The sequence below is a fragment of the Gavialis gangeticus genome, unplaced genomic scaffold (assembly GCF_001723915.1).
Source record: "Gavialis gangeticus isolate Ggan-Ray unplaced genomic scaffold, GavGan_comp1, whole genome shotgun sequence".
Lineage (NCBI taxonomy): Eukaryota > Metazoa > Chordata > Crocodylia > Gavialidae > Gavialis > Gavialis gangeticus.
This window is the reverse complement of record NW_017729011.1, coordinates 13283170-13308160: the sequence shown is the minus strand read 5'-3', so window position 1 is coordinate 13308160 and position 24991 is coordinate 13283170. Positions and strand designations below refer to the sequence as shown.

Sequence of the window (24991 nt, the reverse complement as noted above, 5' to 3'; positions counted from 1 at the left end):
TGGCTGCCAACTAGACATTGAGCCATTGATTACTACTCTCCGAGCCAGTTTTCTATCCACCTTACATCCAGCCCGTACTTCCTTAGCTTGCATATGAAAATGCTGTTGGAATAATATCAAAAGGCTTGCTAAAATCAAGGTACACAACATCTACCGGTCTCCCCGCATCCACACAGCCAGTCACCTTGTCATAGAAGGCAGTCAGGTCGGTTAGGCATGACTTGACCCTGGTGAGTCCATGCTGACTGTTCCTAATCACCTCTTTCTCCTCCAAGCATTGGCGACACATAGGGGGTGCACGTGGGTGTACATACACCTCCTGAGATCAGCTGTGCACCCCACAGAAGTGCCAGCTGTGAAACTGGTTGGTGATTGGCTGCTGGGGGATCCCCGCCCCCTGTTGGCGATCTGGTGCTCCCCCAGACTCAGGAGGCACCATTCACCCATGCCTCCAAGTGCTTAGAAATTGATTCCTTGAGGATCTGCTCCATGATTTTTTCTAGGGAGGCTGTAGTCTGTAGTTCCCTGGATCATCTTTCTTCCCTTTATTAAATATGGGCACTGTGTTTGCCCTTTTTCAGTCATCTGGGACATCTGATCACCATGAGTTTTCAAAGATGTTTCAGTAGTTCCTACAATAAAATACTAATGGGTTAAATCTGATATAAGCAATAAGCAGGGGAAAATGTGTTTTTAGCAGAGATTTGAAATGAACGGGGGTAATGAAAGTGGGAGGCATAGGATCCCAGTTCTCTCTTCTGTCCAAGCTATGCTTTGTGTGGTACCAAGACTGATGGGGAGACAAAGCCATCTTTATGTTGCCTCTTTGGACCAGGTCTGTGGCTCAAGTTACAACAGCTCATGGCTACTCTAATTTTCATGCATCTGCCCACAGCTCTGTGGGACCATTTTAGCAGCTGGCAATAGTTTTTGACTTGCCCCATTTCTTCTGGCCCCAGTTCTGGGAGGAGATCAGGGTAAAATTATTAGCTTTCTCCCCTTTCCCCACCACTTAGGAAATTACCAGTCTATAAAAGTATTTTTTAGTGGGCAGATCTGCCTGGTTTGTCCATTGGCATCCAGAGCCATGATGCCAAGAAAGCTGGGTTTAAAGTGATTGTTCTGCATGGGAAAAGATGGGAAGGGTGATGGGTCTAGCTCAGCTTAGCAAAACTAAAGAAATGAAGGCTATTTTGAACTGTATCTTGTAATACGTGTTGGTGAAGATATGTTGTCATGTTATTCTGAAGACCGGAGAAGGCAGAAAGTAACCCATTCTTCTACCTCCTCTAAGTCTGAAGCAGTGGTGGTCCACTGGATGAATGCATCTTGCCCCTTATGGACAGTTAAACTAAATTTCCAAGATGCTCAGGCTGAGGATATGCCCATGCTCACATTGCTAGATGGGATGAGTATCCTGATCAGATGGGAAGCAGATCCTGATATGGAAAGAGTTAAGAGCCCCTGGACCAGTTGGTGTGGGTTTATGATTCCACCCGTCTAATCTTTCATGTTTTACAGCGATGCTCATTGCCTTGTACTATTATTGCATGCTACAAATGCTGTGCGAGAGCATTCAAATGCAAAGAAAAATGGTTCCCATTTGCTTTGGAGTTAATCATCACAAAAGCACTTCAATAAACATTAGATTTTGTGAAAACCTTTTTTATTGCCAAGCCTCCTTTTTGGGGCTGAACAGCCTCACAGCATCCCTTTAAATTCTGTGTCTGCCTGCTGCAGTTCTTGATAATGGCCTGGAGGGTAATGAAACATCATATTTCTTGTTCTTTTTTGTAATCAGTCCATTAAACATGCCTGTAATTCATGTTTTGAAGCTATTTCTTTGTTTAGCCTCTTTGGCTAGGTTAGCGTGTGTGCATGTGTATGTGTGTGCGTGTGTATGTAGCTTTGGGTGTTTCCTGCTTTTTGCTAAGTAAACCAAGACTAAAAATACTAAATTACCTGTGTTTGTGTACAGAGGCACAGCAAAGCTGAAACACTGACTAAAGATGTATGGAGTTAAGAGCAACTGGGGTTTTTACCTGTGTAGCCCTTAGTATGTGTTGAGGAATCTCAGAATGCCTATGGGGCTGTGCTAGCAATGCTGTGGGTTTATAAGCTGGTCCAGAATGGAGAACTTTGTTCATTTCTCAAAGTGAGCATTTTAAAAAAGTTCTGAGATGCTTTGTTAGTGGGGAGGGCTGGTTTCATTTCTTGTAGTTTTTTTTTTCTTTGTTTTTTCATTTTTAGCTTCTAGCTTGGACCAGAACTGGAAATACCGAAACAATCCTTTTCTCATATAGTTTTCAGACCAAGTTTGTACATTAATGAGGTCTGAAGAAGCTTTCGGGGATGCCCCTGATATTAAGGGGTTTCTTGTCTGTGCTAAACTCAACTCCAGACCATCGCTGTCTCATTTATTTTCTGTTCACCTTGTAGTAGTGTTTAGAATGTGTTGCCTGCTTTCCAAACACAAAGGAGGAAACAATCTCTGCTATGAGTTATGCTTTTTAGGCTACTGCTAATTGGACTTATCCATTCCATTCACAGCAAACCTGTTTGGCAATTTAACTCAGCTTACATTTTGACCATCGAAAAATGGAAAGATCACTTTTCCTCTCTAGAAGTTGTTGTTTGGTCTTTAACAGTTCCTGAGCATATATCTTATGTTAATGGGGAAGCAGGGGCACAGGAAGCAAAATGATGTCAGTAGGGTTGACAGAAGAGAGAACTTTCATCATTACATAAAATTTCTTTGAGAATTATGACCCAATTTTAAGTGCTCAGAGAGTGCTCCACGAAGTCAGTATTTTCGTAAGCCCCTGAATAAGATGATTGTCCTTAAAAGTCCAAGGAATGAGTTATCTTTGCTTTAGTCCAGTATTTGATCATACATATGAGAATAACAATTGCCTTGCCTACCTACTGTATTTTGTTATGGAAGGATTTTGCCCCCACGGTACTCATCCCACAACGTCCAAGAAAATAGGTTATCTGTAAGGATTAGCAGTGATGGGATTGTTTCCCAGGGCTGTAGGGCACCTACTTAGTCACTTGTGTTGTTACAGTTCAGGGGCTATGGTGGCTTCCACTCTACTTCACTAAATGGGCTTGGGAGGTAGAGCAGGATGATGACATTTCAGCCACAGGAGGGATGCAGTAGAATGCAGTTATTTCCAAGGATACAAAATGGCAACTGTATAGTACCCAGTGCAAAAGTTTAGGACAGGTGGGAATAGCTGCTGTTTTCCAGATTAAAACTACAGGAAATTTAAGGTATAGAGAAAGGGCCAAATTCTTCCCAAGATGGGATTTGATCAGAGAAATAGGGCTTAACATACTGCCTAATGGTCCTTCAGATGCTCAGCTGGTTAGAAAATTGCCATATATGCTCACTCGAAAGGCAGCAGAAGCAAGAAGAGACTGACGGGACACTGGGTGAGAGGTTAGTCAGCGGGAAAGACATCCACCATCTTGGTGCGTTCTCCTTATCCCTGAGGAGGAGTTCCAAGGATGAAAAGTAGGTGTCTCCATATGGGCCTGACTGATCAACAAATAAAGATACTTGATGGCCACTGAATGGAGAGATGGTACACAGAGTGTGGTGCCTAGTAATGGCTAGAAGTGTCCCAGGTGAGTAGGACCAATGCCTTATCAGTGGAAGCTGCTTTCTATGGCCAGGACTTAAAAAAAAATTGCTTGTAATTTGGGGTGCCTCAGTGTTTTGCACGCACAAGCGAGAGAGACTGTAAAGGGACTTGATTTTCAGAGGATAGATGTTAGCACTTCTTCAAAATCAGAGCGTTAAAAGTGTGTGCAGGTGGCCACAAATAAAATCACTAGATGTTTATTGGAAATCATGGCCCTTGTGTTTTATAATACAGTCACAACACTTCCATTGAGCACTAGTGCAGGGGCATGAAATAATAAGAGGAATTAAATTCTTTTTATACCAGAGCGGCTGAGGACTAGTTTTAGTTGAGTCATTTAGTAGCACATTCATATTCCTTTTTCTTTTTTTCTCTCTTATAGTTATGGAAAATGCCAGTGTAAAGTTGGTGTAACCGGCTTCAAGTGTGACCAGTGCCATGATGGATACTACAGGTTTAACAAAACCACCTGTGCACCCTGCCAGTGCAATGACCATTCCAAGAGCTGTGATGGCTTAACAGGTAAATTCCTTTTGCACACTTGGGGCCAGATTTAATGTTGGTGGGACTCTGCTGATGTCAGCTAGACTGCAGTGATGGTGTAAGTTGGGCTTTTGGACTGGAGACTTGTCGTCTGTCTTTGGTTTCTGCTAATTTAATTCATTATTCCTCCAGCCTCAGCTCCTTTATTTAGATCTTTAATTGAATTACATAGGATTTGATCTGATCCTCTTCCCATTGATGTCAATGAGAGCTTTGCCATTCACAGTAATGGCAGCAGTCCTCAGCTTTTATTGTTATGCCCAGGTGTCCCCATTGGGAATCAGCGTGCCTTCTTTTCTACATACTGTGCAAACACAACAAAACATAATGCTTGTCTTGAAGAGCTCACTCTTTTACTTTATGTTTATCCAGAAACATGTATAGTACAAGTGTTTGTTTGCTTGCTGTGGATGGCCAGGATTGCCACAAGTAACATTATAAGAGGTGGGGATGGGAGGATCTGCGAGAAATTGCTTTGCACTCATTTCCACTTATTGAATTTGCCTCATGTCTCATGTGTTCACTTTCATTGAACATTCACACAACTGTATTTCACATGCATAGATTTTCACATAGCACAGATTTGAATGTGTGTAGAAAAAAAAATCCAGAAAAAAATTTCATACTAGAAATTCACATTGAAACAATGTAACTCGTATGACCAATCTCAACTAAGCGACAGACCTGCAGGCTTCAAATTCAAACTTTCAATGATGAACTATAGAGTAAAATAAAATTTAACTGACTTTTGTGAACGAGCTTAGAAACTGACAATAAGTCCAAGGGGGTTGCAGCTTGCTGGCTAATGTTAAAAGGCAAAATTGATCAAATGAATTATTTGTTAGCCATTATCTTCTCTACCCTCATATTTATTACTGTATTGTCTGCATAGTTGTGGCAAAGAAGCAGGGTCAGTATTGATAAATCATAAAATTAATTCAAACCAGATAACACCATTGTGGCATTTGACAGGAACAAGATTAATGGGAAACAGCAAGGGTAACAGCAGATATTAAAATTTAATTCTGTTTTGGTCTGACTCTGCAGAGCATTTATTCATATATTTAACCTTAACTTCCATTTAACTCACAAGATACATTTGAAGTTAAGCATGCACTTAAGTATTTTCTGGAATTCTAGGTTGTATATATGAGCTTTTTGAGAGAGCACTATTGACTGTAAGATTGCATACTAAAAAAAGTGTGGGTGTGGGTGGAGGAGAAGGGCGTTAGAAAAGTCCTTGACCTTGCTGTTGGGTCCAGTTCTGCAGAAGTGTCAAAGGTCTGTCTGTACAGATCATATTGCAGAATTGCAGCCAGGCTGTGTTGTTGCTAACATGCCCTGTTGTGGAATACTAGAAAATGCATTTTCTTTTTCTTGCCTCTGTGTATTAGTTGAAGCAGAATGAAACACAGACAGTAAACTAGACCTGATTTCTATCGAGTGATATATGCTGATAACTCTTGGTATAAACTAGTGCCTGCACTTTTCTTGACCTCTCTGACTTGTATTAAAAAAAATGTATTCTTTGTCAATGTCAAGGTTTTATGTGCATTAATGCTGTGCTCTGGGCTCCCTCTGGTGGCTAACTGAACACCTACATACAGGTCTGTCAGGCCAGTGGTTTTCAACCTGTGGTCCACGGACCCCTGGAGATCCGCAGACTGTCTAAGGGGTCTTGTGAAAGATGACTATGATCAATCAAAAGTATGTGAATACCCACACTTACAGTTCAAAGGGGTCCATACATCCATTCAATTCTTTTAGGGATTTGCAAAGAAAAAAGTTGAAAACCACTGTATTAGGCTTTGGTCTATTGAAGAAGCAGTAGTTAGAGCAACATAAGTGGAAGTGGCTGTGTTGCTTTAGACAAGTCACTTTGCCACTGTGCCTTATGTTATTCACCTCTAGAATAAGTGGAACAACATCTACGTAACTGGAGTGCTGAGAGGCTTAATTATGCCTGCCAGGCACTTTGAGAATGGAAAGTGCTGTTAATGATTAATGCTTTTCCACAGAGAAGAAAATGAAGCCTGATGGAAAAACACATCGCATGCTTTATATGACTGAGCAGCCTACTGGTCCAGGACAGGGCAGGCATTTGGCTATTGATAGACAAAGATGCTGAAAGTGATTGCTGATAGAAGTTGGGTGTTGAACAGGCTACCCAGAAAAATGCAGTAATACCAGATTTATACTGGTGTAATTGAAAGCCTGAGCCTTAATGTTGACCAGGGCAAACCACTTCTCAGAGTTGGTTTTCCATGATTCATTCAGTCCTTGACCTCTTTCTACTGAGGTAGCCAATAAAGGGTTTCATCCATGGTAAATAGTGATAGGGTAATTTCCCCCATAAAAGATCACTGGCCATGTACCTGCCATCAGAGAAGGATCAAATATTGAAGAGAAACTTGAAATATTGAATGGAGCAAGCATCTTTAGTCATCACAGGAACTACCAACCCCTACCATATATGTAAATGAACTGGTTTTAACAGCAGTAGCCAGCCAGTTATTCATCTCCTTTTAACCTGAGGGACAGATGCAAGGAGAAATCAGACTTTCTTTGGGACTCTGTCTGCAGAATCACCATTGCACCAGGGAAGAAAGATGAAGATGAATGTAGTGCATCTGGGGTCAGACTTGCATGATGTGCGAACAACCTTGATGGATGTTATAACGAACAATATTTTGTTTGAACTAGAATCTCAACATTGACTGACTCATGGATTTTACATGCTTGATTCATGTCAATATTTTTTTCCACCTACTAAAACACAAATAGCTTAGCTCAGTGCTCTTGTGTTTGTTTATGCTGTAAATACACTGCTCTGTGCCACTGTCATTTCTCATAAGGTTGCTTTTAGTTCTTTAAGAGACTTGTACATGGGTTTTAATCAAATAAGCTTCCTTCAAGTCACCTTCGCCCTTGCTGCAATTGCAAATCTTGTTGAAGTACATGATTTTCCTGTTGATGGATGACTCTTCAAAAGGGCTTGTATTGTTAGAGCTAGAGACATTTTTTCCCTGTGTTTGCAGTAATATCAAGGTAAAATTTATAAAAGTGTTTGTGTGTACACATACACAATTCTTGCTAAAATTGTATGCCTCTGTTGCTGTTGTTAAATGACCTGTATTTTTTTTGTGTTGATTTCTTTTAGGTGCCTGTTTGAACTGCCAAGGAAATACAGAAGGAAGTCAGTGTGAAAAATGTAAGGTTGGCTTCTACAGAAGCACCCTCCCAGCCCATGAATGCCACCACTGCCCATGTTCAACTGTAGCATCTACTGGTAGCTGCCGAATAAGTAAGCCTGTTTGTGCTAAGCTAGTTAGAACAACTTCTTTCTGTGTTTTTCATAACTAAAGTTTCCTCAGAGTTGGTCATCTTGGTATCTTAGTCTAGAAGCCTTGCCTTACACTTCAGTTCCCCTGAAAAAAGCTTATTACTGGAAGTGACACATGCCAGGAAAAGCCCAGTATTTATTTAGAATAGTTTATTAGTGTTTAGGAGGGCAGCAGCACAACAGAGACCACTGGAAGGCTGCTCACTGCAGGAACTAGCTGTTTTGTGATGCAAACTTCATTGCAAAGCTCCTGGTAGCTTTCACTGATCTTTTAAAATGTATTTAAAATTTTTCAGACAAGATATTGATGCTGCAGGTAATTAGCCAGTGATACTGCCAAGGGATGAATTGTGCAGAAAATATGCAACAGACGTATGCAAATCTTAATTCCTTCTTGTATAGTAGATAAGTGGTGCAGAGACCATATGTTGTCACTTTCCGTAGGGGCTGAATTTCTCTCAAGTTATAGACAATACAGCCTGCCACAGACATACTCTATTCTTTGGTGTGCTGTAGAGGTTGTGAAGATATCTGTGCCTTAAAATTTCTGCAGTGTTGCTTTGACTGTTTAGCACTAGATGACCAGAAATGTAGCAAAGAATGGGTATAAGTATGGCTGGTGGGATGAAATTAAGAAAGGATAAGATTAAGGTGACAAATGTCCTGACACTGAGATATCTGGCTATGTAAGGAGACTCCTAAAGGTAGTGATGGCAGGTTGGTTTATTTGGGGCTTTCAGAATTAATCTGACAAAAATGCTGGAAAACATAACATAGAGATCTGACTTCCAGTAAGCAAAGAGATTGACTAGGGCCATTTTTCTCAGCTTTTTCAGGTTGGCAACCCATTACTTGAAGTTAAAAATTGTATGAGTAAAAAATGGAGGAGTAATAAAGCTATATAATTTACTTGTGTGTGTTTTGAGAGAAACAGAAAATATTCGACCTTGAGGAGTAATGCTATTCTGGGAAACGGGGAACAAGATTTGCATTGCTTTAGATGATAATAAAATGCTCAGTGTCTCATTGATTGCCTGTTGTCATCCTTTGTTAGGTTTAGATAATCTAAAAAGTTCTCATGCATCCCTAACTTCCGTGGTGTAATTGCAGTGTGCCATTTGTTTGTTGCAGTTGGTCACTCAAGACAAAAGCCTCCTGTAGTAATGATCTCGGGGTGTGGTCAGAAATAACAGTTATATAGATATAGGTAATGCCATGTTAGTCTGGAGCAGTGTTCCCTCTAAGCTGTGTGGCGTGCGTGGCCACACAAGTGTGCTCATGCTGCGTTGCCAGGTGCGTGCCGCACAGCTCAGAGGGAACGCTGGTCTGAAGTCAGGCAGAAAGCACAGTAGAGATGCACCTTATAGACTAACGGAATCAGGGATGCATGAGCATCTGATGAAGTGAGCTGTTGTTCATGAGTGTGTACATCTTTGATTCAGTTAGTCTGTAAAGTGCATCTCTACCCTTGTTATACAGACGTTACATTATACTGGTATAAAATGTTCCAGTGTAATTGTTGTTTTCATGCCAGTGTAAGTGGAGCTAAGCTGTTGCAACTTTAAACTTGTTTCAAGTTTAAAGTTACAATGGTTTATCTTGTATCTACTATATATACTGTTATAGGAATAGATGTAACCTAACAGTTAAACAGCTGATGTTTGCTTCAGGGTGGCAGGTCTTCCCTCCTCTTTTAAATTAGTTTAAAATTATGTCTATACAGAGCCTCAGTTTGCCAGCAGTTTTTTTTTTAATAGCAGTAGAAATATGTAGGATATGCAGGACTGAAAATAATAGCTTTCTTATTTAAGTTATTTGTATTTGCTCTTCTCTTTTTAGAACCTGGCCAGCATGTCCCAACATGTGACAAATGCAAAACCGGATACACTGGCCCAAACTGTAACCAGTGTGACAATGGCTATTACAATTCTGACAGTATCTGCATAAGATGCAAATGTAATGGGAATGTAGACCCAATTCAGTCACCCAGGATATGCATGCCAGAGACAGGGGAATGCATTGGCTGTCTATACCACACTGCTGGGTTTCATTGTGAGGAATGTCAGGAAGGTTATATCAAAGACCCTGAGGGAACCAACTGCACCAAGAAAGGTAAAATGTTCTCCTTATATCGGTGTCCATATATAGTGTATGGATCATATGCTTACAAGCTCTCTGAGGGAGGGGAGGGGTATTTCTTGTATTTGTTTAAGGAGGGGCATGCAGTTGATGGAGGAAGCAGTAATTAAGTCATCCATGATGGACGTGGGCACTCTTTCAAGATAGCAGCCAGAAGAGATTCTCATGTGACCATTTCTGATACGCTGTAAGTCTTGTTTTAATTAAAGAAAGCATGTTTGACCATTGTCTACATTGAAATGAGCAGAGGTGATATTTCTGACATGCTGCTAGCCTTTGGCATTCTGGAAGTGGCTCTTATGGACAATTCCCTGTACATCTTAAGACAGTGTGGGGAAGAGATCTCTTAAGTGTCTTAGCACAGAAAAACATTTGTAAAAATTCCTTTCTTGAAGTCAGCTTTCCTCTTTGTGCGAGTGTGAGGGTGTATGTGTGGGTGTTTTATAAAGGTAAAAAAAGCAACAGATTTATTTGGCTAGGGTTTGAAGGTCAGATTATCTAAATCTAGTGATTCTTTCTGGCCTAAAAATCTATGAATTGGAGATTAATTTGGGTTTTTCAGCAATTTTCTGCTCCTTGAATTGTGGCAGGAGGTATTGTGAAATGCACTGAAACCAAAAGATTCTTTCCAGTGTACATAACTGAACAAGTACATGGGTTTATGTAGCTGAGTGCAAACTCCATCACCCACTCCATACACACATTAACATTATTTTTTTTACAATAGCATTTAGCACCTCAAAGTACTAAATGAGATGTTAACCAACTGCTTAAACCAATTTGGGGGATTATCATCTTTATTTTGTGGATGCTAAAACCAAGGCATGAACCAATTAGCAATTTAGCCACAGGGGCAGAGAAAATCATAGTCACTTGGGGTTTGGAATTGACCATTACATAATATCAAGGCTTTTTAGGAATTGTCTAGGTCGTATACCCTCTCTGTGCATTGTGTCTGTGATTCTCAGGTACAAGTTGGTTGTGGTGCTTAAAGATGCCACTTTGTAAGAGTGCAGCCATGTGGTAGAAATGGCTTCTCTCACAGTGCTGCAGGAGTTGTTAGTACATTACTGAAAAGTTTAATGTCTATTTGCTTTAATTTAATATATCTCAGCCTCCACAGGGATATTAATAGCAATTTTACTTTAGTTCCCCGCACTGTAACTCACTGGGTGCATCTACATATGCAGTTAATATGCTGCAGTAAATTCTGGAGCTGTCTGAGCCAGAGTAAGCTGCTCCCAGATGCAGCATCTACACATGCACCTGGAACAGCAGCAATTTGAGCCAGGGAGGAGCAGGCTCAGGCTAGCAGGGGGCATGGGGGGTCAGCCCCAGGCTCTGGATGGTGGTGTCAGATGGCGGAGCGGCTGGCAGGAGGCAGGGGTCTAGCCCTCTGCTGACTGGGTGCAATGTGCAGCCATGCTCATGGTCCACATGTGCACTTGATTGTAGGTAAGTATTCCACGGTAAGGCAGCAGTGTCCCTGACATTACTATCTTACAGTGGAGTTGATTAGTTTACTGCGTCCTAATACCGGTGCACATTTAGATGGTGATGTTTTGTGGCAGTGCTAATTAGTCTACTCGGCAGTAAAGTACATGTGTAAATGCACCCGCTGGTTTTGTATACAAATGACTGGCATGACCTTGCTCCCCAGCATCTCATGTATTTGCACTTTCTAAAACATTTCCAATTGCACTTATCCTGCTGCTCGAATGAGCTTTGCGATTATGCTGATTTACAACACAGGAAAGCTTCCTCTCCTGCTTCACAGGGATGAGGCCAAGTGATTATTCAGCTGTCCTGTTTCATTGAGATCTGTCCTCTCTTTCATGTTAATAATTAAGAAAACCTGCAGTTTCTTTTTCATTCTTTCCTTTATGCCCCCCCCCCCCGCTTAAAGCAGTGCATAGGAGGCACCGTGTTTTATCTGATTTAGAGCCAAGGTTTTCAAAAGTAGCCACTTAATTTGGATTCCTAAGTTGTTGTCTAACTTGAAGTAATTTAAAGGGCTCTAGTTTTCAGAGGGCAGGTACTCAGTGGTGTATGGCAACCAGGATCCTTTAAGGAATCTCCAGTTGGCCAGTTTTGAAAAACTAATTTTTTATTACTGCTTATATACCACAACTTGGACACAGGGGCAGATTACTGTAGGATTCCTCAAGCACTAGGATATAGCCTGGTATTTTGTGGGCCCTCAAAAACTCATGGGCTGAAAGACCAAGACAAGTGATGTAAGAGCAATAGCTGACACCAAAGATTTGTCTGAGCAATGCTGGCCTCCATCAGATAGCAAATGGGCACAGGGCTCTGAGCAACTTGGTACAAAGACTGACATCTGAGTAAAGTTCTGGTGGAGCTGGCCCCGACTACTACAATGAAGTACTACTGTTTCCATTAGCTTAGAGTTGAAGGCTCCAGTCCAGCATAATTAATTTTGCTAGGAATTTTGCCTGTGGCCTCAATGGGAGCAAGATTAGTACCTGAGATTTTAACTGCTTCTAAAACCAAGAATGTGCATTATCCAACTGGTGCATGCGATTTATGTGTGTTGGCCATAGTTCACAACAATATATTGCCATCAAACTCCCTGGGTTTCCAAGTTAGGTCTCCCATATAAATCCTAGCCAGCCCCAGCGCTGCTTAGTTGCTGAGACTAGATGAGAACAGGTGCATCTGGTGGACTTGGCCATCCAAATCCTCTGCCTAGGTGTAAAATATACTGATTAGCATCACTCCATTTATAAATCCGTCCATCCTTGGTTTAACATTGGTAACATCCCATTGCTGGCAGTTGGGGCTTGCTCGAGAAGTTGTGGTAATCATAATTCTGATTGCCTGTAGTGATACAGCTCCATCGGGAATTAGCTCACCAAAATCGATTTCCCCACTCCGTCCCTATCAGCAAATGTTTTCTCCAGAAGAGCCAAATCCATATAGTGAGGCACCATCATCAGTAATTGATTCAGCTGTGAGTGGCTTTAAAATGAAGGCAGAGCTTTTAAAGCACAGGATGGCAGAATGAGAGTAGGGCAAAATAGAAAGGAGATGTAATGAGGCCTTTAAAGCGAGCTGCATTGAACGTGTATTGTCTGAAAGCACACGTTTAACCTGAATGTTCCTACAAGAACGTGACAATCTAAAATATCCTGTTATTCCTATCATACTATTCACATATCTGAAAACACTGAGGACCTTATGTTGCTCTGAGGCCAAGAACTTGGGAGGATTGAGGAGGGATTGGATATTTTAAATGGAGACCAAGAATAACTAGGGTTATAATAGTTCCTACAGAAGTGTTGGAAGGGGTAGAAAACCTTATGCTCCAGAGCTTAAGCCTCCATACGTATTAGAAGCTAAGGGGACACTCCCCATGGTGGCCAGATTTCCCCATTATATACCTATGAGAGGGTGTTCTTGTACTTTCCTCCAAAGCCTCTTGTGCTGGCTAGTGTTGAAGATAAGGTGCTGGATGAGGTGGTCTCCTCCACTGACAAATCCTGTGTTCCTATGTTTTGCCTGTTAGCCTATGCCATAAACTGAACCTGAAACATGGTGCAACCAGTTGTCATACTGCTTAAAGACTATTACAACATCCACGTGCTTTCTTATTTCTAAATGTTACCGAGCCACATTGTACTCTCTGTTGTGCATGTATATTTAATTGGCTTCAGTGAGGTTTGTTTGTAGATTCATGTGAAGGCAGTTTGGAATTGTGCCTTTTTACATACACAAGTGTCACTTTAGAAACATTTAATGATAGACCATTAAGGCTTTGTTGTTTTATCTTGGCTTTTGTACCTTTTGCTCAGCTGAGCTGGAAGCAAACCTGAAGTGTGAATGTATATAGTAAAACGTAGTGCAAAAATGTGCAAATCATTGTCCTTAGATCTAACCGTCCCAGCTTGATTCTACAGCTTTTAACACGTGGCACATTAAATTCTGGCTTCACTGAAGTTGGTGGCAAAACTCTTTGACTTCAGTGAAACCACACGGTTCCTACTCAGGAATATTTGACATGGTTTGTATTCATCTTGAGTGATTGAGTGTAAGGAGCCAGATTTTTCTAAATCTCTGCACATGCAATCGTAAACAGATTTTCAGAACAGCTCAGCCTCCTTTTTGGCCTGTAAATTAGGTTTGCAAAAGCGTTCCACTCCCACTGAAGCGAACTTGGTGTCCAGTGGTCATGCAACACGTCATACTGTTTTTAAAATCTGGCCGCTCATTTTGATGCATAAAAGGAATGTAAACTTTTGAACGTTTCCGAGCTTGTTGCCTTTGTAGTAACTGTTATGAACAGGGCAAGGTATTGAATGCGTTGTTGGGTTTTGCTGATCTCTGATTATGGCTTATCATGTATTTTACTACATTTGTATTTTTATTTTTATTTCTAGAAATCTTTCCTGGTCCAGAAGCTACAGAGTTCGTAACTTTTGCTCCAAGCACCAGCACGGCAACATTGTTTTCAACTACAGTGACAAACAGTACATTACCACCACCGACTGTGCAGACTGTATTTCCTATAAGCTCCTCTGACAATAGTACATCTGCTTTTGCAGATGTCTCGTGGACTCAATTTAACATAATTATTTTGACGGTGATTATCATTGTTGTGGTCCTACTAATGGGCTTTGTGGGTGCTGTCTATATGTATCGTGAATATCAAAACAGAAAACTTAATGCTCCTTTTTGGACCATTGAACTAAAGGAGGACAACATCAGTTTTAGCAGCTACCATGACAGTATACCCAATGCTGATGTTTCGGGGTTATTGGAGGATGATGGAAATGAAGTGGCGCCTAATGGACAGCTGACGCTGACAACTCCCATGCATAACTATAAGGCATAAAGGAAGAATTTATCCAGCTATTCCAAAATTAGCTTAAAAAATGACTCTGCTCATTCAAGGAGTATCAGAATCTGTGCCAAGGTTTCAAGCAAAGGAATTTGCTACCCAGATATTTTTTTATGTTGGGCATGGTGTAGCTTGCTGGTGAACAGGAAAGGTGTGCAGTGCATCAGGTTTTCAGGTAACATAATGAATGCATTCAGTGTGTCATTTCCCATGAAGATCCATAGACTTCACTGTTGATAAAGACTTTACATAAAATAACGCCGATCTTAAAATATATTTTTGTATGAAGAGTTGCGGTAGGGCTATAGCAAGCAGAACCCTGTGATTAATCAAAAGTTACTTTGACTTCCAGCCAAGCTAATGCTTATACCTGTGTCCAATATTTTGAAAAGTAGCCTGTGAATGAATGGTGGATTTTCAGGAAATAGACTTTTCTAAAAGCTTCATATTATTTCCTTTATATAAATTTGTTTTAAAGAAAGGGGAAATCTCATTCACTTCACCATAGTACTAAAAGACATTTAAATAAGTAAATGTTACGCACAGTAAAACCGCCCCATTGATTTTTGGGGAGCAGAAAAAAATCAAGTATGAAAATATCTGTTGGGGGAGATAACTCTTTTCCCTTATGTAAGGTGACAATACTATTAAAATACAGGAATCCATTTTTATAGAAGGAGTTAATGAACTTGTATACATATTGTACAAGGGAAGACAACCAGACATCTCAGGGTTGCCCTGTAAAAATACATGCTAGGCTTACTATCTTACCCTGACAGAAATGGTGTGTTCTGTATATAGAATGTAATATAACTTCTTGGCATTGTATCTGTAACTATTTGTAAAAAAAGAAAAGCCATAAGTCATATTTTATCATCTAGATTTTATCTGTACAGCAGTTAGTGGCATTGTAAAAAAAATATGAGGATTGTTTAAAATACTGTAAATTAGATGGCAATATTGCTGGAGCTGGGTCTCTGGCAAACATCCATCGTTTAAAGTTCCTCTTCTGATATCACTGAAATTTTTTTAAGAAGTTGAGTGTTTCCTACTTGTCTCTGCAACTGTCAACCTCCCTGTTCCTTTATCCATGTTGACCCTAGTAAATATCCGGTGATGTCATGAACAGACATCTGAAGGGCCAGTGATCAGGGTTGCTTTGAAGTCTCCCCACAAAATGCAGATGTATCAACAATGTTATTTAAAGACTGATCCTATCAATCAGACTTAACAAGAGCTGTCAGCATTCACAGGAGTAGTTTGATTGGAGTCATGGGCCTACTCGGGCAAGTAAGGACTACTTATGTAATTATGAGTAAAATTGCCAATAGTGCTGCACGTTGGCCTATCTCTGCTTCTCTTGATGACAATAGCAAAATTTCCCTCGTCTTCAGTGGAACCAGGATTTCATGCAAAGTATCTACAGGATCAGGTCCCTGGTTTCAAAATTCTAGATACAATAATAAGTGATGTGGACACTGTCAAGTAATTGATTTCTGAAAGTTCACGTAGCATAAAGTTGTATGCTGGACAAGTGGGGACTACTCATTGTTAAGAAACATACAAGGGATCACTGGTTATGCAGAATCCTACCATTTTTATATAGAGGCAGACTGGCTTTTAACAAGGGGAGTACAAGTTAATGAGCACTCTGTCTTTGTCAAATGGAAAGAGCTGTATGGCAAGGTTGCCTTGTTGTTCCTCCACTCTGAGGTATAGGTCTGAATGCAGGGTGCAGCGTGGCTGCTTGAATGTACACCGACATAGCACCTAGGAAGACTGCTGACTGTAGCAGGCTGAGTACAGGTTGGAACATCCAAAAGCATGTGCAGTCCTTGTACAGCTCTGTTTCCTAACATCTGGGAGAAGGCAGTGCTATACCAGGTGCAAAGAACATTAGACCTTCACTGGGGCATTTTGTTTGCACCTGTACAGTGCAATAAAACAGTGCTGTGGAGAACTTCAGCTCTGCCCTTGCCTTTTTTCAGTGCTGCCATTTGGCATGTAATCTTTATTAGGTGCCAGATCCAGTCTGTTTGCTTTATTCCTTTCACTGCACTGAGTGTGTCTTTGCACCCAATCCAGTTCCCATTGAAGCCAGTGGAAAGCCTCCTGAAATCCTCCTGCTGACTTCAGTGAGGTTGAATCAAACCTTTTGTTTGATCTCTTCTGAGCAGGGCAATTAGTTCCTGTCTTGTGTGTTAATTAAGTGAACTTCTGGTAACCTCGGGGATAAAGTCTGTAATGCAGCCATGCCAGTGCTTTGCCGGTTCATTATAACTCCAGTGATAAACAAGGAAGTTAGCAAAGCAGAGCAATAGCTGCATCAATAAAAAACAAAGGCAGAAATAAATATTTCTTATGTGACAGGAGGGAAAAGTACTGTAGAAAGATATTATTTATTTGCATTCCAGAAGTACTGGGAGGCCTCACTCTGGCTTGGGAATGGCATTCTGCTAGGTGCTGTACATAGTTATAATAATAATATGCAGTCCCTGTATCAAAGAGCTTATCTTCTAATTTAAGAAGATGTGATGGACTGTGTATGGACCTCAGCCAGAGGCAATGAAGCCAATGAAAAGAGGTACATTGCCTGCATTGAACTTGAGGTCAGTTCTCAAGTCTGCAGTTGACTGGATTCAAGTCATTCAAAAAGATTTGAGTTTTAGTCGGAAAATAGAAAAAGAAAGAAAATCTGGATATTAGCAAGCCTTTATCATACAACAGGCTTTAAAGGTCAGTTTTTATTAAAGTAGAGAAAATAGTATAATCTGGACATAATTACGTGACAGTGCTAATTTTTATAAGTGTATTCCCTGGTGTTTATGCACACTGGGAAGAGATGACTTTTCATAAGAGATTTCAGTGACTGTGTGTTAGCATCTGGGCCTAGTTCTCTAGAGCAATAAAAGCAACAGGCAAAGTGAAGGAAAGATTGTCTACTTGAGCATGTCAGAATTATTTTCTTCTTTTATTTGTGGGGTTGAGGTGAATTAGCAGATATATTCTTTGAAAGAAAACATTTCTTCATGGATCCTTGGAAAGTCTGCAGGCTATCTAATATAACAGGGTTTGGCCAGTTTAATTTGGACTTCAGGTCCTGGCTTTTTTGATTCTCTTACATTACAGAGTCTGTGACCAGTTGCAGGATTTGGTTTTGAGTTCAGTTGCTGAGCTCCCTTTGATATTGGCCCCATTGTAGCTGAAAAAATAAACATGAAAAATAATATTCAAGCACTGAATATTAGCCCAGCTCTGAAGTGGTGAAGATGTCAGTCTGTTTTACACATTGTCATACAACAGTATGATTCTGTGGGTATTTTGCTGACAGCAAATGGTTCTGGACAGAGAGGTCTAGGAGACCATCCTGTGGGTCTGACATGAAGCCCACAGAAATTAATTTAAGTCTCTTCTTTGGGCTTTAGTTGCATAGCTTTTTAAAACTCGACTGACCTGTTTTGGAGAAACTCTGATGTATGGTATGCTTTGTTTGGACACTAACTTCTGATTAGCAGAGAATGAAAACATCAGAGGGATGCAAGGGATGGTGCATCTAATGCGACAAAACGATTCAGAAGAAGAAACAAAATCAGTTGCACCCAGTTGGGTCTCTTGTTTAGAGAAATAAGATTCAACAGAAACTTTCCAGCTTTGTGTTCAACCTCATCCTATGATCCACTAGTGTGAAACCTGACTCTCTTCCCTCCAACACCCACATAGCCATCTACCTGAGCACCTGTACAATAGAAGGAAGAAGCTAAGTGAGATCCATCTCTCAGCCAGGTTGGACTGCACCTTGTTGTAGTTCATTGCCAGAGAATTCTTATGGGCAAGTATGTCATCCTACCAAAGACCTTGCTTTTTCCAGCAGGACTCCTTCTACATTCAGTTGCTTGTATTATAACTTGCCATCAAACTTCTGTAATGTTGAGGTTTGCCCACTGGCAGGTTTGAGAATGAGAATGACCAGTTAAATAGGATGTAGACTGCAGAGGTTCATCGGGCCCAATGCAGAAAATCATCAGGTCAGAGAAGGGGTGTCAGGCTGAGGAGTCAGGACTGTTGCACATACATTGGTGGGGTCCATCACGCGTCACTTCCCAGCAGACAAGTAGTAAATCAGTCTTGCAGGACAACGGTCGTTGGTTTTGGGCAAGAAAGTGGGTGGCATGGTGCAGTAGCTGTGTGTCCATGGAGTAGCTGGAGTAATAGGGGGACATGGCAGTCCAGAGAAGTATGACGGTGAGACACTTATGGCTTTCGCTCCTACTGGCCATAATCTCAAACCCATGCTGTGGGAAGGTGAGAGCCATGTTGCCACATAGCCTAGCTGGTCTGGGTGAAGCAAATGAAATCCTGTAGTAAAACACTTGAAGACAAAAGCCCTCATGTCAGGGGATGGATAAAAAGCTGCAATCAACCATGTATAAAATGAACAGGGGCAGCCTGGCTGGGTCAGAAGCTAGGGATGTTACTCTACAAGCACAGGATGCACCAAATGTGCAAAAGTATAATCAGCTAATGTGAATACAAGGTCTGAACTCTTACCAAATCACCATAGCTAGAAAAAAAAAAGCATGATGTTTTAGCCTTGGGGACTGTCATGAAAAGTCATTTATTGAAACAGTCATTCTCTTGGACCAGGCAAAACGCACTCAGGCCAGCAGAAACCATTTATGAGCCTGGATGGCATGTTTTCAGCATTCTACTGCATTTTGGGCCAGTTGATCCCTTGTTGTACAGCATTTTTATTCCAAATATTACATGCAATATAAATGATGCAATATGTGGCAGAAAATCTGTACAGCTTCCTTTTAAAAACAAGAACTGAAGAATGAAGCCTAAAACATTTTTAAAAATAAAATTGTAAAATTAGCTCTCAAGGGACTCTGCTATTTAGGTGTCAGATGGAATTTTAATAAGGAAAATGTGGGCCTAAAACATTTAACATCATGCTTGCTCCCAACTAAAACTCATCAGCCTTATCACACATCCCAATAAGGTGTTTCTTACGCATATGCTAAGCTTACAAATGCATTTCTAAAAAAAGTGTATGATTTGAATATATGTCAGAATTTATACAGAAGAATGTTATTTAAAAATGAATAAATGTATATAATTTGTACCTATGCTGCTAGTGTTTTTGCTTTGGTTTTTGTCCATTTAAGTCAAATGGGATTCTTTCCATTTACTTCACTCAGAGCTGCGTTGGCCAGAGGAGGGAGGACTTATTCCATTTAGGTCAATAGAGTTCTTCCTGCTCTACACCAGTCTACGAGGTGAAATCATTGTGGCCCTAAAACTGTTTGTTAATATCATTTGCTAACACATCTGCTATTTTATGCCAGATAACCACTTGAAAAATCAAGCCATGAGAAATCTTTTGAACACCTAGTATTAACTATCCTGGGCTTCTAGCTAATTTTGTTCACATATGCTTGCTTTTCAATTCAGTGGCACTGTCTACCTGAGATGCTACTTCCCAGTAGCAGGGGGGCACTAATTGTGATGCGTGATGCTACTGCGCAGTAGCATCAAAAAACTGTGCAGGGACGCTACTACACAGTAACTCCAGTTACTGCACAGTCATTAAGTACTTGGTTACGCAAATACTAAAAGACTGTGCAGTAACAACTGTGCAGTCTGTTGCTTGTATACACATGGCCAGTGTCAATAAATTTGTTCTACTAGAGTGATATAATATGTATACAGGTTTATTTTGGCTTAGAAAGTACCAAGTCTTATAAAAAAAAAAAAAAATGAGAACAACAGGAACAAGACTAGAAATTAGCAAAGAGCAATTTTATCATGTTCTTCCACATCCTCGTTATGATCGACAAAGGAAATTTGAGGGGATCAAGTTCTCTGTAATCTACAATTGAGGCTTTGTTCATTTTAGAGTAGGTGTTTATATGTGCAAAAGAAACCTTCAGATCTTTGCCTCTAGAACCCTAACCTTTCTTTCTTGTCAGTGTTAGGAAATCAAGCCCTTTTTCCCATACAAAAGTAAATAAATGATAACACTTGTCTTTGTCATTGAAAGTTACCTTCAGCTCCTACTGTCCAGTTCTATGAAGCCTTTATGCAAAGGGGTGGGATGATAGGAATTAAGCAGGTTCTTAAAATCAGGCACAAGTTTAAGTGTCTTACTGACCTGGGGCTTATGTAATGGAGGGCCTGAGTCTCTCTATCTCAGTTGTCATCCTAGTCTTCCATGTAGGAGTAGGACAGATAATAGAGTTTTTCAATACAAATTGCTGGTACAAGGATTTAGTATAATCTCCTAACATGCACTGCTAATTAAGATAAGGCTAAACAATGCTAATCTGATTAGCGGAGGGCAAGTTGTTAACTACTTCAAAATGATAATTTTTTTCCCCCTTTACAACTCCATGGTGTTACTGCAGATTTTGTAATGCAGACATCCCAGTTACCATCATAGCTCTTATTGATCCATTTGATGGAATGCATCTTTTTGTTTGATCCAAAGGGGTTATCTCATTGTAAGACACAAATCCACCTCCATTTAGGGCAGTGCCTTTCTTAACAGTGGGCCTGCTGATTTCAGTTCAATAGCAGGGGACACAGCATGTGTCAAGAGATGTTGCAGGGCATATGCTATACTGGCTTATATCATTTAGGTAGTAAATGTTCTGCCTAGTGGCTGACTGTCACCATGTCAAATACTGTATACGGTAGTTCGTTATTGTTTATGAACAACTGGGTCATGTTGGGCATTGAGATGAATGTCACTCTCTGTGACTGATCACCTTAAAGAAGAAGAGAAACAATTTCAAACTAGACCGGGCTGATTAGTCTGGCTACCATTTAGCAGACGCAGTTTTAAAACTACCAATCAGTCCAGAAAGACTGAGACAATCAGTTCCCGTCAATACCATAAACTCTCACTAAGACTCAGACTCCAGTTGCATAGCCTTAGAAATTTCCAGAGTGATAAGGTGATAACAATAGGCAGGTTCACATACTGGTACTGATCCGAAGCCAATGCATTGAGGAGGTAAGCATCTTCTTGACACTGTCCAGATGGTTATGGTGAATAAGTGTAATCCAGCACTACAAACATAGGGGAGAAAATATTCTAATAAACAGACACGGGCTGATCCTGTAGACTTGACTTAGACAGCCATGTCTCAGAAAATAGGGTACACTGGTATCTTAGAAACAAACTAGAGATGCATAAGCTTTCATAAGCAGTAGCTGGCTTCATCAGATACTGAAATCATCTCTGTCCTTACGCTATAGGTAATACTGCAGATTATTAAACTGAAAGTATTCATTTTTTCATTGTTGACACCTGGGGGGACTCCTGCCCTGTTCCTTTATTTAGTTGGGATGATAGAAGTAGAGTCGTCAGCTTTCGCTATATGATCAGTCAAGCTAGTGGTGCAATATTTAGATGGCAAACACTGCAGGAGAATGTTTAAATCCTACCAAAAAGATTCAACTAATTCATTAAAACTATAAAAGCATGTTAACCAAGTTTTGAAAAGCTTATGGAAGAATAACATAATCCAGCCTTGGGATCCAAAGTACCTGTTCTGCACAATATCAGCTGAAATAGTCAAGAGAGGTGTTGACAAATGAAAGCAACTGGCATACAGTAACATAGTCCTGCCTATATTGTAATAGAAGACAGGAATCCTCGGACACATTAGGTCTCCAATAGAGATAACAAATATGGTTTACTGTTATGTAAACATTACTAATAAGGGTAGGACCAAGATGAGAGAAGGGATTGTCCAGCAGGTAGGATGCCAGTCTGGGCTTTAGAGTAACTGCATTCTCCTAAGGTCTGCCCCAGACTCTTTGAGGGACCCTGGACAAACACACTGCATCCATGTTGTGAGCATAAACTTGTTAAAGACTGAAGCATTCACTTAGCGGTGTAACAATGTGGCCAGGTGCCTGGGGCATCTGCCACACACAGGGGTAGTGGTGACTTCTGGTCATTGCTGCTGCTGGTGTGATTGTGTGGCTGCTGTGACAGCTATTTTTTTCTGCCCCTCCTGCACTCCAGCCCCACCCCGTCAGTGCCAGGGGTGGCTGTTTCAGTTGCACTCCTCCAGACGCCACTTTTGTTTACTATGAAGATGAGGGCTACATAAGTGCCTTAGACAGAAGTTTCCCCTGGACTTAATCTTGAAAAATTCAACCACCAGCTCTGAATTCTAGAGATTAAATGTCAAACCAAACTGTAAGATGTGAGCGTGTGTCAGTGACTAACTCGCAAATCACACAGCATGGCTGTCAGCGTTGTTCTTAACGAAGGAAAAAATGAATCAGGCATACATAGCGCATTTCACGCTGTTTAAATGGAAATATTGTATGGGGTTAGAATAAAATCAAGTTTGGGATACTACCCTTGTACAAGCTGATACAAATACCATTCAATGATGAAATTAAATATAACGTTAAAATATGGCATTTCATAATGGATTGTCACTTTATTTTTAAGATAAAATGATCCATTTGCAGAAATGTAGCGTGGATGTTTCTGGAGTGGATCATCTTAAAAACAGGCTTTTACCTGAATACAGTTGAAGAGTATATATTTCCTAGCTGCTTGTAAGCAGCAGTAATGGAAATTTCATGCACATATTGAGGAAAGAACACCCCTAGGGCGATAAAACTCAATCTAACAATGCACTGTATGGCTAAGTATACTACTCTGGCAAAATACCAATTCTTTTGTAGCTTTCATTTTGGCACTGGGCAAGCTTATGTATTTAATAAACTTATTTCAGGTGGTATTTTCAAGGGTGATTTGTCATGATGGACAGGATTCTTGGTTTTAGATCCATGAATTATACATTTTGCTTTTAAAATAACAAGAAACTTAAGTTGTGAGACTAATTCTATCCATCATACCTGCTTACCTACCTATTTATCGTAAACACATATTCCAGATCACTAGTACTTGAGCACCTGCTGTTACACATTTTATTTGAGCAGACAATAGACTCTCTCACAGGCTCCCAAGCAGAGATGAAGTAGTGTTAGAGCAGGGAAAAGGCTCCCCATGGCTTCATGCTATTTGCATTCATTCCCTTCCAAACCCACCGTGCTGTATTTCAAGGAAGTCAAAGGACAGGCTCTAATTCTTCTACTTTTGTTGGCAGGCTCTATTTGACATGCACGCAGGTCTGCATAAGCTTGATCCCACAGTTAAATGCATGGGTTAGTGCAATGTGGATGGCCATGCCCGTAACCCAAGGAAGATGCAGTGTGCCCAGATGAACCGATACAGCTGGGCTGTGGGTGGGAGCTGGGGCTCTGCTTGTCAATGGTGCTGTCCCACACCCCACCAATTCCATTCACTTCTGCCGATCTTGGGGCTCGAGGTCTCTGAAAGTCAGGCCCTGTGCCGCCCACTCCTAGAAGCAGGAATTCACCCAACAGTCTCAAAAAATGGCCAGCTGTTGCTAATGTGGCCACCATTCCCAAACCCAGGGCTGGCCAATCTGCCACATTTATGCCACAGGTGGCAGAGGCAGCCCATGTGCATAGCACCTGGCTAGGAACTGCCAGCCCTGGACTCTCCAGGATTGAGCTATAATCTCCAGGAGACGGCTGTGAGTCATCCAGGAGATAAATGATAGGGCATTCATTAAAATAAATATTAAATGACGAATCCAATTTATACTGCAGGCCCATGGGTTTTTACAGTTTTAAAATGTAAGAGTAACATACGTTTGCCTTCCTGAGTGCAGTAGATCAGTCATTCATGTCACTGCATCGTGTGATGAAACCTCCTGGAACAGATTCAGACAGAGCTGGAAACCCTGCACCCGGCAGATGGAAAGGGAGCAGAAAGCAGAGCAGCAGATCAGGAAGGGCCAGCGGAGAAGGAAACAGCAGAGCAGCAGATCGGGAAGGGCAGACAGGGAAGGAAGCAGAAAGCAGAGCAGCAGATCAGGCAGAGAAAGGAAAGGGAGTGACATTGGGGGGACAGCGTGGGGCAAGTGGTAGCCCTGGTGACCTAGAGGATCCCTGAGGGCACTGCCTGGTGATTTGACACAGCTGCCTAATCATATCCACTTTATCCCCAGAGGCCCCCAAAGTGCCTTATACCCTCTCCCCACACTGTGCACCACGGGGCCCTAAATAAAGACGGCATCGCCCACACACGTTTCCCTGTCCTAACGACGCAACACCGTGCCCTTAGTAAAGATGGCACCTCCTTAACCAGCTTCTATTGCAAACTCACGGCTGCTCAGGCTCCCCCGACCTTCCTTCCCTCACTCAAGATGGCGGCTGCCCACACTCAACTCCTACCCCGCTCTCAGCCCAGTTGGCATTCTCCACCCCCGTCTGCCCTCAGTTAAGAGGGCGTCCTCGCCCGCTTCCGCAGGCGGTTCCCTCAGCAAAGATGGCGGCTTCCCCTATAGATGCCTATGGTGCCCGGGCGCCAGGCCCTCCCGGGGCGGCTTCAAC

At 41.3% G+C, this 24991-nt stretch overlaps 1 protein-coding gene across 1 annotated transcript in view; it reads left to right on the top strand.

The window, feature by feature from the left end:
• Positions 1 to 19665, top strand: part of MEGF9 (multiple EGF like domains 9) — a 61715-nt gene extending 42050 nt beyond the window's left edge. The window contains exons 3-6 of the mRNA XM_019510524.1: positions 4033 to 4172; positions 7354 to 7497; positions 9376 to 9648; positions 14076 to 19665. Coding sequence (XP_019366069.1) covers positions 4033 to 4172; positions 7354 to 7497; positions 9376 to 9648; positions 14076 to 14530 — 1012 coding nt within the window. The 3' untranslated portion in view covers positions 14531 to 19665. The remainder of the gene's footprint in view (positions 1 to 4032; positions 4173 to 7353; positions 7498 to 9375; positions 9649 to 14075) is intronic.
• The last annotated feature ends 5326 nt before the right edge of the window (positions 19666 to 24991 follow it).